Raw genomic sequence first — 14,209 nt, forward strand, 5'->3', positions numbered from 1 at the left:
AGTTTATCTGAGCTATTGCTTTGTGGGAACCTGTGGGCACTGCATGCAAGTGACAGCTGTTAGTTTGTGTGAGATATTGGTTGGTGGGAGCTAGTGGTTGGTGGGAGATGAAGATGTGATTTGGTGCTTGGTGAGAACTCTGGTGGTTGATGTTAGTGGATAGTTCAGACGTGATCATCAGGAGAGGTTCAAATCAGGTTGAGGCAGCACAAGTATTTGTCCACCGTGTAAGCTCGTGGTCCCTTGTCCCTCTTGTTGACAGCTCTTCTCTTTCTCTTGCAGAAACTCTATGACAGCATCAAGAGTGAGCCATTTAAGATCCCAGAGGATGATGGCAATGACCTGACACACACCTTCTTCAACCCGGAGCGTGAGGGCTGGCTCATGAAACTTGGTGAGGGACGAATCACTGCAGGGCCTGAAAGTTTGTTAAGTAATAAAATCCGGTATTTATTAAGCGCAAACTAATCACCCTCAGTCTCAAGGCGCTGGGAGTCGTTGGGGAGATTAAGTGAACTCTTGCTTATTGTCATATGGTGCTGAGCCGAGCTGCCGCCGATGCTGGGCATCGAACCATGAGCCCGCACTCCGGAGTCAGCTGCTCTGGCCACCGCGCCACACCTCTCCCTTCGCTGTGCCACACCTCTCCATAAGTGAAATGAAGTAAATAGGAGGAGTGGGGAAACCTAGTTGTTTCTAGGATGCCGTTGTAATTAATTTGCTCTGCTGTCATACAAAAAAAAATCAAGTCTCCCCTTCTAGTTTCTTTGTTTTGATACTTTTTCGTAGATGGATTTTCAGACAGTTCTTTTGCTCATTCATTTATTGGTTCACCTTTGAAGACTTTGCATGGAGGAGCCACAGTATCCTTTTGTTAAATTGCTTTTATCCTCTTTGCAGGTGGGCGTGTGAAAACATGGAAACGTCGATGGTTCATCCTCACTGATAACTGCCTGTATTACTTTGAATTCACCACGGTATGTGTGTTGTATTGATGTGTGTGGATATTTCAAGGCAGGTTTCCATATGGTCTATATCCAGTCTGAGAGACATGTCTTTGTCATCACTTGCCCCTAATGTATGCTCTCTGAATATTTGCTCACCCATGATCAGATTGAGGATGTCACGCCATAACTGGAAACCCAATCTCAGTAAGATGGTTGATTTGTAGACCACGATTGGCTCGCCACTTTGAGCAGTCAGTTTATGGTCTTTTTCTACATGAAGCTGGCCTCAACCTATCAGTACTATAAAATATGTTGGCTTCATTCATTGGATCATAGTTGCAATTGCATATGTGCAGTTGTGGACATTTCGTAGCAACTGTTGTTATTTGGGGCATCCATGTAGACCTACCATGGCCTCCAGGTAATCCAGAATGTGATGGCTGCAAAAATGTGATCATAATGCAAAGGATGGGTCTTTAGCTGCACTTAAGTGACTATGCACTACCCTTTAGTTATGCACATAGATATCCAGTATGGTTTGGGTACTAGGTAAGGCAACGTTGGTTTGACCCTACTACCTAGATTTTACTTTAATATGTGCATATTGGGTGCCTCAGCATACCATTAGAGAAGTTGGTAGGCATAATAATCCAATCAAGGTCAACTTAAATGATAAATTGTTATTTTATTATTTTTTCAGTAAATACTCTTGCGACACATTTCACCCCAGCCAGTAAGCCATTGAACAGTATCACAGCTTCAGCATAGTTCAAAATAAAAGTTGATGTCGAGAAAGTAAATGTTTTTGGCGCTCTTATGCAGGTAAAGTTCACCCAGTCGTCAATAGATAAACAATATTGTTGTGTCAGTCACCTTGTAAGTAAAGAGCCAGGCTCAAGTCTTCACAGCGTTTAGGATATTTGTTCTAGCTGCTCCACACTGTGTTGTCTGTGACCCAAAGAGAATTGCTCAGAGCTAAAGTTCTTGGAAATAAATGTCTTTATGTCATTGTTTACAAATTCCCTGACATCAAAATTACTGGACGGCTAAACCAGATGATGTGATCTCCGTTGTGGCTGTCCTTTTCATACTCAGTGTTCCCATACTGAGAATGACCAGAGCAGAGCTAATCCCTTCAGGGCTGTGTCTGGTAAAAATTGAACAGTTTTCATCTCTAACTTTGAAAGGACTCAAAACTCTTTTTTTGTTGTTATTTTTTTATTGAGAAGTACATGTCAGTTTATAAACATTACATTAAAAAAGGAGTATTAACAAATCAAATTATGGCCACACAATAAATTACTATGAAATGTTAACTTCTCAGATTTCTAAATTTAAAAAAGATAATACAGATATCAAAAGATACGATAGCTGAGATACTCATAAAACCTGGAAAGGAATGAATAGGAAAGGTGGACTAAGGAGGAGATGATATAGATAGTATACAATATGTAGTAAACCATGTATTATAATAGATAGTTGGAAGATAGTAGCGATAATATCATACAAATATAATATTTCAAGTGAAGATATTTCCACTAACTCAACAATTTCCAATAGGTGAACGGTAAGTCCTAATTCAAAAAACAGTGTTACTGGCTAAAGAATCAACAGTCCTAATGATAACATCAACAGCATGAATATAAATAATGATGGTAATGAATTAATAATGAAATGAAAAAAGAAGTGATTCCCTCATTATAGTTCCTAATTAGAGGAAAAATCCAAAATATTACCAGAAATAGAATTTTTATTAGCTAGAAAGGGGTTCCAAATTTGGATGAAAGTTCCAACATCGTCCTGCAATCTATGAATGAGTTTTCATATGATGCTATTTTATACATTTCAATAAGCCATTCATCATGTGTAGGGCATTGTGGTGTTCTCCAATGTCTTAATATACAAATGTTTCCTATAGTGAGTGCTATAGCTATCAATCGTCTTGTTTGGTTTGTGAGATTTGGGAGATCAGTAACATCATGTAATAAAACTAATTTTTCCGTTAAAGGAATGGACACTTGTATAGCTCTGTGTAGAGAGGCAGTTATGGAAGACCAATATTCCTTCAAAATTGGGCATCGGAATAAAATGTGTAGTATATCACAGTCCTCCTGTGGGCATCTCCAACAGGTAGATTGGTTTAGTAAACCTGCTGACTTGAGTTTTTGTGGTGACCAGTACCAGTTATGAAGAATTTTGAAAAGAGTAAATTTCATTCTGACCTCTCTAATTCCCTTATCCATGTTCATAATAACATCCTCCCATTCCTCATCGGAATAAGCTACAGTAATTAACCCTTGCCATTTGACATGAAGTTGTGCTAGTAATGGGCATGAGTGTAATTTATGCACTATGAGATTATAAAATCCAGAGACTGCGCCTTTGAATTTCCCCCTAATGTTTAAGTATTGTAACACTGGGGAATCCTCAACTATCCAAGGAAATTGTCCTAGTCTGCGAAATAGGGCTTGTTTTAGTTGTAAGTATTTCCCCTCTTGGGAGGGAGTGAGTTGAAATTCTATCTGAAGCATTTCAAAGTTTTAAGCTCACCTTCTAAAGTGAGTAAGTGATCCAAAGTTAGAATACCTGCTCGCTCCCATATATCCCAGGATATAGTCTGTTTACCTATTCTAATATTAGCGTTATGCCATATGGGGGCCTTTCCATGCAGTCTTGGGTTACTCTTAAGGAGTTTGTGGGCATGTATCCAAATCTTAAACAGAGATTGAATAATATAGTTGGAAGTTTGTAAAGCAGGTGATTTATGAGTGTAAAACATGTGCAAACCTGAAGTTGCCTGTACAGTTTGTCCTTCAATGAGTACCCATAGTGGGGGATCATCCTGTCTGGGCCAAAGATAAACCAATTGAGATTAATGGTGGGCTGTATAGTATTGCTCAATACACGGTAAACTAAGACCCCCATATCACCTGTGAGCAATCAATTTTGAGATTTTAAGTCTAGGTCTCAGGAATCCCCAAATAAAGGCTTTAATACCTTTGTCAATATCTCGCAATATTGATATTTTAACTGTCAAAGGCAAAATACCTAAAACATAGTGAAACGGGGCACTATAATCATTTTCACTGCCTCTACTATACCCCAAAAAGACAAGTTAAGATGGGACCATTTTTCATACTCTGACTTCGTTTTGGCAATAAGTGGATCTAAGTTATCTTGAATCTTATGTTCTAAACCTGTGTTGATGTAAATACCTAAATACTTCAGGCGGTCCACTTTCCATTGAAAATTATAGCCCAAAATAGCTGCTTTCGTTGTACCCCTGGACAATGATAGAGCTTCACTCTTATTCCAATTGACTTTGTAGCCAGAAATGATTGAGAAGCGAGAAATGGTAGACATGAATCTAGGGAGTGAAGTAGGCAGATCAGTAAGTGTGAGCAATATGTCATCTGCATAAAGAAGTATTTTTGAGATCCCATGTGTAGGAATGCCTGCTATTTCTGATGGATACATCTGCCAGTGGATTCCTCACCTTGTGAATATCCCCTGCGCCAGCAACGTTCGGAAACTTTTGTAGCAGTCCATGCCGATGGGGTCGAAGACGACGTCACAGAGACACGGCTCCGCTCGCGACTCCGCTGACGTCACCGGCTCCATAAGAAGACCTCGTCGGCGTGATGACGTCAGTTCCCTTTTTTCCGCACCATCGACGCCAACGGATTTCGGGAATTGCTGTTGGTAGCTTTACTGTTACTTTGTTTTTCTTCTGGGTTTCCCTGTTTCTCTTCGAAGAAGATGTCGACGAAGAAGTCGGGTTTCAAGCCCTGTCGGGAATGTGGCAAACACATGTCGATCACAGATCCACATGACGACTGTGTTTGGTGTCTCTCATCCGACCACGATGTGGATGGTTGCTCTTGCTGTCGCAAGGTGAGCTCCAAAGCTCTAAAAGAAAGGGAGGCGAAGCTCTTCATCGCTAAGATGAAAAAGGAAAAAAGAGGAAGAAGGAAGTCAAGATCGAAGTCATGATCGAGGTCGAGGTCGGCGTCGAAGTCGACTTCGGGGCATGCTTCGCGAACCAAAAAGCATAAGAAGAAGAGGAGGCATTCTTCTCATCATCACTCTGATAAGAGTTCGGCTCTGAAGTCGAAGTCGCCGGCTCGACGCCGAAAGGAATCCGTGTCTCCTTCACCAGTCCCGGATTCTCCTGGTCCTTCTTCTCCAGTGACTTCGCCGGCTCCGGCTACATCTCCGGTTCCGATGCCACACCCGACGCCGGCTCCATCTCCGGCTCCGGTTTCATCTCCGGCTCCGTCTCCGGCCCCGGTTGAGGATCTTCAAGTCCCGGGTGAGCCTGCGATGCCGCTTATTCCACTGTTGGAGCCGGTTGGCCCGAGTCCGGTGATGCCTGACCAGTACCCTGCGTTACCTGGACCAGGTCAGGACCCCTCGCATTATTTAAATGCTATGTACGGGGTATTCGCTAGAGCCATGTACACCACTGGTGCACCTGCGGGTCCGATGGGTCCAATGGCATTTAATTTGGGGGTGCCGCAAGTCTATCCGCAGGCCCCTTTCATGCCGTTTTTTCCAGCGACGCCGTCTTGGCATCTACCGGCGCCGAGGACGTCGACGCCGCTTCCATCTTCACCGGCGCCGGCTCGACCTCGTTCAACGCCGGCTGCTCCTGCGGATCCACGTTCGACGCCGGTGCCGGCACCGTCGGATTCAATCACGGCGCCACCGACGCCGCTTGTGCGGATTCGATCCAGAAGGGAAGCACAGAGAGTGGTGGATGAAAGGAGGTACCTTTTGGAAGAAGCTGAAGAGGGAGAGCTGGTTGAGTCTGATGAGGTGTTTGAGGAGCTTAAGGAGGACTGGATTTGTCTCCTGAGTGGGAAATCACTCCACCTTCAGATGAACCCTCAAAAGATGTGGCTCCATATCATGTGGTCATCAGGAAGGCTGCGGAGCTTCTAGATCTTCAGTTGCCAACTACGGAGTTCAGATCAAATATTCTGACTGAGGTGCTGCATTCGCCCACTACAGTTTCGGAGCCTTTGTTGCCCTTTAATGAGGCCATTATTGACCCTGTATTGGAGGTATGGCGTAAGCCTTTTTCTGCTCCCGCAGTCTCTAAGACGGTCGCCAGAAGGTATAGGGCGGCTCCAGGGGATCCTGAGTTTTTAACGTCGCACCCATCGCCTGAGAGCCTGGTGGTTCAGGTGGCTTGCTCGGGTAAATCCAAGGGTGCTTTCCCTCAGGTTCCAGGGGACAGAGAAGCTAAAAAGATAGACCAGTCGGCCAAGAAGGTCTTTTCATCGGCCAGCATGGCCCTTAAGTCGACAAATGCAACTTGCCTGTTGGGACGCTATATCCATTCGCTCATGGACTCGGCGAAGAAATTGGCACCAAAGCTTTCTGAGGAGGATAGAGTCGGCTTCAATGAAGTTTTGACTGATGCCCAGGCGGCAGCACGCTAAGTGATACAAAGTGGGCTGGACACGGCAGACTCAGTAGCGAGAGTCATGGGGTCTTCTGTTGCCACCAGGAGAGGTGCGTGGCTGAAGTCTTCTGAGTTCTTCCCGGATGTACAGTCGACTTTGTTGGACCTGCCATTTGATGGATCTGGTTTGTTTGGTAAGAAGGCAGATGCTGCTCTTGAACGCTTTAAGGAGAGCAAGGCTACCGCTAGGTCTTTGGGCCTTCAATCCCAGTCAAGGGGGTCTTTTAAAAGTTACAGAGACTTCGGAAAGGCAACCTTTCATTCCTACAAACAGACCCAGCAGCAGCAGCAGCAACAGCAGCAAAGCTCTTTGTCCAAAGGTTACAGAGGTAGAATCAGGGGTCGCTCACGTGGCCGTCAACTCTCCTCCTCCTCCTCCTCTTCCTCCTCCTCAGCCCCTCCCACCACCGCAAAGCAGCCCTAGATCCGCCATTCTGGATCATGCTGGTCCTGTGGGGGGCCGGCTTACCCATTTTCTACAAGACTGGGAATCTGTAACTACAGATCTCTGGGTTCTGGATCTTGTAGAAAATGGGTACGCCCTTCCGTTTCGGGAATTCCCTCCAAATGACCCTCCTTGTCAAGGGGCTTGCTCGGAGGACCACCGTCTTCTCCTGCAGGAGGAAGTACTGAAGTTGTTTCAAAAAGGTGCGATAGAGGTGGTTCCAGAGCAGGAGAGGGGTCAGGGATGCTACTCCCGGTATTTCCTGATTCCGAAAAAGGACGGCAGATTGCGTCCGATATTGGACCTCAGAATCTTGAATCTTTTTCTAAAGCAAGAGAAGTTCAAGATGCTCACCCTTGCTCAGGTTCTTCAAGCGCTGAATCAGGAGGACTGGATGGTGTCGATCGACTTGCAGGATGCGTATTTCCACATCCCCATCCTGAAGTCGCACAGGAAGTATCTCCAGTTTACGGTAGGATCGCAACATTATCAGTTTGCGGTCCTTCCGTTTGGCCTTACTACTGCACCCCGAGTCTTCACTAAGGTGATGGCAGTGGTGGCAGCCCATCTCAGAAGGTCGTGGTTCTCGGTTTTCACCTATCTGGACGACTGGCTGATAAAAGCGGAGTCGCCAGAGAAGGTGCTACATCATCTGCAGGATACAACTCAGCTGTTGTACAAATTGGGTTTCTCGATAAACGTGCCCAAATCTCACCTGGTGCCCTCTCAGTGCAACCTGTTCATAGGCGCGGTACTGGACACTACTGTGTGTCGAGCATTCCCTCCTCCTCAAAGGATTCTCGACATACAGGAAATGATTTCTTTGTTTTACAATGGAGCGGTCGTTCCAGTTCTGAAAGTCCTTCGCCTGCTCGGTCTGTTTGCTTCCTGCATTCTGTTGGTCAACCATGCACGCGGGCACAAGGGAGATCTCAGAGAGTCTGTGAGGATCTCCAGAGAAGCTGCGGCGGATCTGTCTTGGTGGAGCGTGGAGGGCAATCTGTCTCAAGGAAAGCCCTTTCATCTACCTCCATCGGTGGCCACAGTGATTACGGATGCATCCACTTTTGGGTGGGGTGCTCATCTGGGGGATCTGGAGATCAAGGGTCTTTGGTCTCCAGAGGAAAGGTTGCTTCACATCAACCTTCTGGAATTGCGGGCAATTCATTTGGCACTCAAGGCCTTCCTCCCTTCTCTTCGCGGTCAGTCTGTTCAAGTCCTAACAGACAACACTACCACGATGTGGTATGTCAACAAACAGGGAGGAGTGGGGTCTCTTTGTTTCTGCAGAGAGGCGTCTATGGTCCTGGGCTCAGGACCATCAGATTTGTCTGATGGCAAATCATCTGGCCGGGGTTCTAAACGTACGTGCGGACAGTCTCAGTCGGCAGTTCTCCACCGACCACGAGTGGAGGCTCCATCCGGAGGTGGTTTGTCACGTCTTTCAAATGTGGGGAACTCCTCGGGTGGACCTGTTCGCCACTCACGAGAATGTTCACTGCCCGTCATTCTGCAGTCTCCAGTATCCGATGCAGGGAGCGTTGGGGGACGCGTTTCAGTTGAGTTGGAGCTCTCGACTCCTTTATGCGTTTCCTCCCATACCCTTGATTCCTCGGGTTCTGAGGAAGATTCGCCAAGACCGGGCCCAAGTCATATTGATCGCCCCGGATTGGCCAAGAAGGGTGTGGTACACAGATCTTCACCACCTTTCCTCGTGCCCTCCGCTCCGTCTCCCTCTGAGGGCAGACCTCCTCTCGCAGTCGGAGGGGCAGGTTCTACACCCCCACCTCCAGAGCTTACACCTTCATGCCTGGAGATTGAACGGGGCAACCTGAATTCTTTTTCTCTCCCACCTGATGTGGTAGATGTAATTTTGTCTCCCAGACGTCCTTCCACCAAATCTATATATTCCTATAGGTGGTCTAAATTTGTACTTTGGTGTGGAGAGAAGTCAATTGATCCTTTGAAGTCTCGTCTATCTAACATTCTACAGTTTGCCCTTTCTCTTGCCAATAAGGCTTTGCTGTGGTTACTGTAAAAGGATACTTGTCGGCTTTGTCGGCTTTTCTTCGCTTGCCGGATCAGCCGTCATTATTCAAATCACCTATTGTTCTTCGTTTTCTTAAGGGCCTCACAAACAGGTTTCCTCCTACTCCCTTTATTGTGCCTCAATGGGACTTAAACCTTGTCTTGACTTATCTTATGGGTTCTCCCTTCGAGCCCTTACACAAGTGTCCCTTGAGATTGTTGTCTTTCAATATGGTTTTTCTCATTGCGATCACCTCGGCAAGGAGGATAAGTGAGCTTCAAGCTCTAAGTTCAAAACCCCCGTTCTTGACCATTCATGCTGAAAGAATGGTACTCAGGACCAGGGCTGCATTTCTGCCTAAGGTGGTAACTCCCTTCCATCTGGGGCAGTCCGTTACCCTCCCTTCCTTCTATCCTCCCCCTCACCCTTCCAAGGAGGAGGAGAGACTTCACCGCTTGGACCCTACGAGGGCGGTGAGCTTCCATCTGGACAGGACTAAACACTTCAGAGTTGATGACCAGCTCTTCGTGGGCTTTGTTGGCTGCAGGAAAGGTCGAGCGGTGCACAAGCGCACCCATTCCAGATGGATTGTCTTGTGCATCAAGATATGCTACTCCCTGGCTGGTAAGGAACCTCCAGAGGGTTTAAGGGCTCATTCCACTAGAGCAAAGTCTTCCACTTCTGCTTTGTCTAGGGGCGTTCCTGTGGAGGACATTTGTAGGGCGGCAACTTGGGCCTCCCTTCACACCTTCGTAAAACATTATTGCTTGGACACCGAGGTGAGGAGGGAAGGACACTTTGCTCGTTCTGTCCTTCAGGACTTTCTGGTATAGAAGGGTGGACACCCTCCTCTGGGAGTGGGACTGCTGTGGGAATCTATTCACAAGGTGAGGAATCCACTGGCAGATGTATCCATCAGAAGAACAAGTTACTTACCTTCGGTAACGCTTTTTCTGGTGGATACAGTATCTGCCTATGGATTCCTCACTGACCCACCCGCCTCCCCGTTGTCCATCCTTCTATACCTACGATTCTGTTATTGATTTTTTAAAATGTATTTGTTACTGTCAAAGGCTTTGTGTTATTTATTTTGCCTTTCTACTTATTCTCCACACTGTGTGTGTTGCTTTGCATATTATGTACTGTGTATGCTGTGTATATGTTGCTGTCAGTCCGTCCGTGTGCCTCGAAGGAACGGCAAAAAGGGGCGGAACTGACGTCATCACGCCGACGAGGTCTTCTTATGGAGCCGGTGACGTCAGCGGAGTCGCGAGCGGAGCCGTGTCTCTGTGACGTCGTCTTCTACCCCATCGGCGTGGACTGCTACAAAAGTTTCCGAACGTTGGTGGCGCAGGGGATATTCACAAGGTGAGGAATCCACAGGCAGATACTGTATCCACCAGAAAAAGCGTTACCGAAGGTAAGTAACTTGTTCTTGTGAACACTGACTTATTGCTGCAGCCAGCGGTTCAAGGACTCAAAACTCTTGAAAATCTGCAGGAAGCTCCTAAAACCTAGGTATTCCTTGATCAGAGTATGTTAGACAGTAGGATATACTTCTACTTTCCCCCCATCGATAGCAACACAAAATATCTATATACGTGCACTCCAATAACTTATCTCGAACACAACATAGTAGAAACTGACAAGATCAAGTTATTAAGGGAGGTGTAAAATTAGTAGTGTACAAGTTTCATCAGAGGAAGGAAACAGACAGACACTGGTGCCACAAGTGACTCAATATAGGAAGTAAGAGTAGTGCATTGTCAGAGATCCTGGATGTAGAAGATGGATACCAGAACAAGGGATGTTTCTTTCTATGCTAGGCTAGAGCATAATTATGGACTGAAAGCAAATCATTGAGTACATGATAGCACCCCATCAACAAATCAGTGACCAACAATGGAGAAAATGAAGAAACACTGCTAAAGGGGTTGCCAGCAGCTGCAGCCTCATTTCGTAGTTTATTGGATATGACTTGTGCCTTTATACAAAATTGCAACACAATATAGAAAACACATGATAAAAAAATGGTTGCATGTCATTGTTATAGATAAGAGGAGGGCCCCTCCATGTCTTGAGCAACTAAAATTGCAAGCCAGTTTTCCAAACGTAGAAAACTGTTTTTCACCTTGCTTATATTGAAAGTTAGAATTTGTATTAGTTGTTAACTGTGGTTTTGAAATACCTTGCACATGACCCATGCTCAGTTTGTGCACACAGAGTACCATTTTACCACCAATATCCCCATTTTAATTTAATCTTTTACTCCGCAGGACAAAGAGCCCAGAGGGATCATTCCACTGGAGAACCTCTCTGTTCAGAAGGTGGATGACTCCAAGAAACCAGTGAGTAAAAGATATGGTGTGCTAAGGATGTGGATAGATTGTGGGGAGCACTGGCAGTATGAGTGAGGACAGAAGCTGAGGTGGAAATATTTTTTTTCTCAGAAGTATTTTTCCTAGATACAAGTGAGATGAGACTGTGCTGTTTGGTGGTTTAATGAATGTTGCCAGGTAGTCTCACAGAGACCAGATTACTCTGTACAAATCTAAACAGAGGGTGATAATCTCTCTCCCGGCCATTAGGAAACTCTCTCCAATCCTGACCGTTTCACTCACAAATGACTGATTTCAGGTGTGTTAGTCTAATTAGTTCAGCGGAAGTAAAACAAGACTACCACACCCAGAATGCATTAGGCTATAACACAAAAGTCCAAGACTGAAAACAATATTGGTATTGACATGAAGGGACTTGGGCACTCTATTTATAAAAGCTATCACACTGTACAAGACTATTGCAGTATGTTAAGGTGTATGAGTTATGACTATTCGGTAAAAATCTGTTGATGGGCCATATTTAGGGAGGGGTTGAGATATGAACTTCCTGTACTAGTCTATCCAAGACCTAATCAGGAGCTTCCAAGGGGCGGTGGTTGAAAAACACGTCTGTCCTGCTGAGAACATGCACAGTAATTTTACTTTCTTTCCCCAAACTCTACGAAGAATTGTTTTGAGCTCTTTAATAATGGATGCAAAGGCCAGAAGGTGAAAGCTTGCAAGACCGACAATGATGGGAAAGTGGTACAAGGAAAACACGAATCCTATCGCATCTCTGCACCTACTCCAGACGAGCAGGACCAGTGGATCACTGCAATCAGGTGAGGAGTCTCAAAATGAGCCTTGCTTCTGAGTAGTGGTGAGAGATAAGAGGGGATTCATTTTAGCTAGATAGGTGGTTGTCTTATTGCTGATTCTTGCGTAAGTGCTGATTTGAACGAGGCACGTCTCCTCTCATTTAGAGGGAGCAAATTCACCAACCAGCCAAGAAATTCTTCATTTTCTGGCTGTTTAGAAAAAAACATAACTCTTCTCCACACAACAGTTTTTATATACTATTTCCTTTTTATTTTTATTCACATTGCATGCATAGAGTTCATAGAGTTTATCGGAGAAGCAATTGAAGAGACTAGTGATACACTAGCCAATGAAACAGGGAGGTTTTCAAGCAAGACACAAATAGGAAGCTTGTCCCAGAGACTTTAGTCTCTGACAGCAAAGCTTCAATTGTCACAGCGTTCGCACCATGTGCTGTTGAGTGAAGAGTGTGTGTCAAAGAACAGAGGCTGGGTTTCTCCTGCTTGTAGGTTGACCCAGAAGCATGCAAACATTAGAATATGAGGCAATAAATTCTACATTCAGTTTGCTTCATCACTGGAAATCAATGCAGTGCAGTGATCTCATGAGTGGGAATACAAGATCTCTTTTACTCTAGATCTAAATGGGGAATCATATTGTGATCTTCCTGCAAAGGTTAAAATTGGTTGTCTGTTAGATGCCTTAAATTAACAAAGGCTCTGACAGCCACTCTATGATGTATGGCACGAGCACTCTTCCCTTCAGTTGGTATATCTGGAAAAAACCTCCTTACCTTTGGCCCAATCTGTGAGCTCATGCTGCGATTTTATGGGACCCTCGCCTTTTTGGACCATTTATGCAAATAGTATCCAAAGGCATGGGGTGTCCAAACAAGGAGCATCTATGCAAGCAGTCTTCATACAAGGGGTGTTAGGCAAGCGGTGTCCAAACAAGGTGCATGTATGCAAGGGGCGTTCATACAAGGAGTGTTTAGGCAAGGGGTGTTCATACAAGGGGTGTTTAGGCAAGGGATGTACATACACGGGGGTTTAGGCAAGGGGTGTCTAATCAAGGAGTGTTTTATTCAGGGGGTGTCCAAACAAGGAGCATTTAAGCAAGGGGTGTCCAAACAAAATCATGGGGTCTGGTCACAAAATAGGAAAATGTATGATCTGAGGAGATCCTCATAATAGGACCACTGTTTCAAACTTATTTCACTTGAGGCTGCTGAGCTCATTCAATCCACTATCAATTGACCGGTGATCTACACGTCCCTTACCTTATCCCGCTACCCACTCACAGTACGGTCAGAATCAGACCAGTACTGTAGATTGTATTGGCAGGAGTACATCAAATATATCACAAAGAGTTTTTCATATTCACTTTGGCAGCTACTAAATGTCACTATATGGATTCTACATGGACTTCCTAGCTCTAGATTCAGTCTCACCCCGGGTGTCCAATGTTGGTCCACGAGAGCCAGGTCTGGCCCGTCTTTTCGAGATACCCACATAATATGAATTTACATGGTATGAATTTACATGGTCGGTGGTTATCCTGGAATTCTGGCATTTATCCAGGCCTTCTAAGACAGCTTGACCACCCTTGATCTAGATTAAGCAGCGACTCCAGCTGTTAAGAGGTCATTGCTGCTTCCAGCCAGGACTGGGATGTGAGGACTTTGGAAGGATGTAACAATTCTGCAAACCCTGATGCTCTTGATAAGGCAAGATAGGGCAGCCGAAGAGTGAAAGATCTGGAATTCAGGGGGCCTTTTACTGCTCTCCAAGATACCACATGAAGAGGGCAGCAGTAAATAGGTGACTTGTACACTGGTAGGGATCTGTACTGCCTTCTTGGTGTCAGAGGGTGACAGCTACACGTGACGGAAGACATTTGGATGTACAGGAAAGATGCACATTAAACCAGCCTAGTAACATAAAATCCTCAAATACGAAACAGAGTTTGTAGGGTTTACAAATGGCATTTTACTGACACCATGAAATTGAACCAATGCATACATAATGACAAACTTACAAACATTGATCGCCTAAAGCAGTGGTTATTAACCTGTAGTCCTTGGACCCCTGTGGTTCGCAATGCCTTCTAATGGAGTTCAGGATTATTTAGAGGTTGAAAAAATTACTTATACATAGTAATTAAAATGGAAGCTTTTGAAAC

The 14,209-nt window shown here is 45.2% G+C and overlaps 1 protein-coding gene across 1 annotated transcript in view; it reads left to right on the forward strand.

Annotated features, from left to right (window-relative positions):
* CYTH4 (cytohesin 4) overlaps positions 1–14,209 on the forward strand; it is a 234,564-nt gene that overhangs the window by 215,359 nt on the left and 4,996 nt on the right. The window contains exons 9-12 of the mRNA XM_085601358.1: positions 283–394; positions 901–977; positions 11,168–11,239; positions 11,897–12,051. Of these exons, the coding sequence (XP_085457484.1) occupies positions 283–394; positions 901–977; positions 11,168–11,239; positions 11,897–12,051 (416 nt within the window). The remainder of the gene's footprint in view (positions 1–282; positions 395–900; positions 978–11,167; positions 11,240–11,896; positions 12,052–14,209) is intronic.

The sequence above is a fragment of the Triturus cristatus genome, chromosome 4_2 (genome assembly GCF_964204655.1).
Source record: "Triturus cristatus chromosome 4_2, aTriCri1.1, whole genome shotgun sequence".
NCBI lineage: Eukaryota > Metazoa > Chordata > Amphibia > Caudata > Salamandridae > Triturus > Triturus cristatus.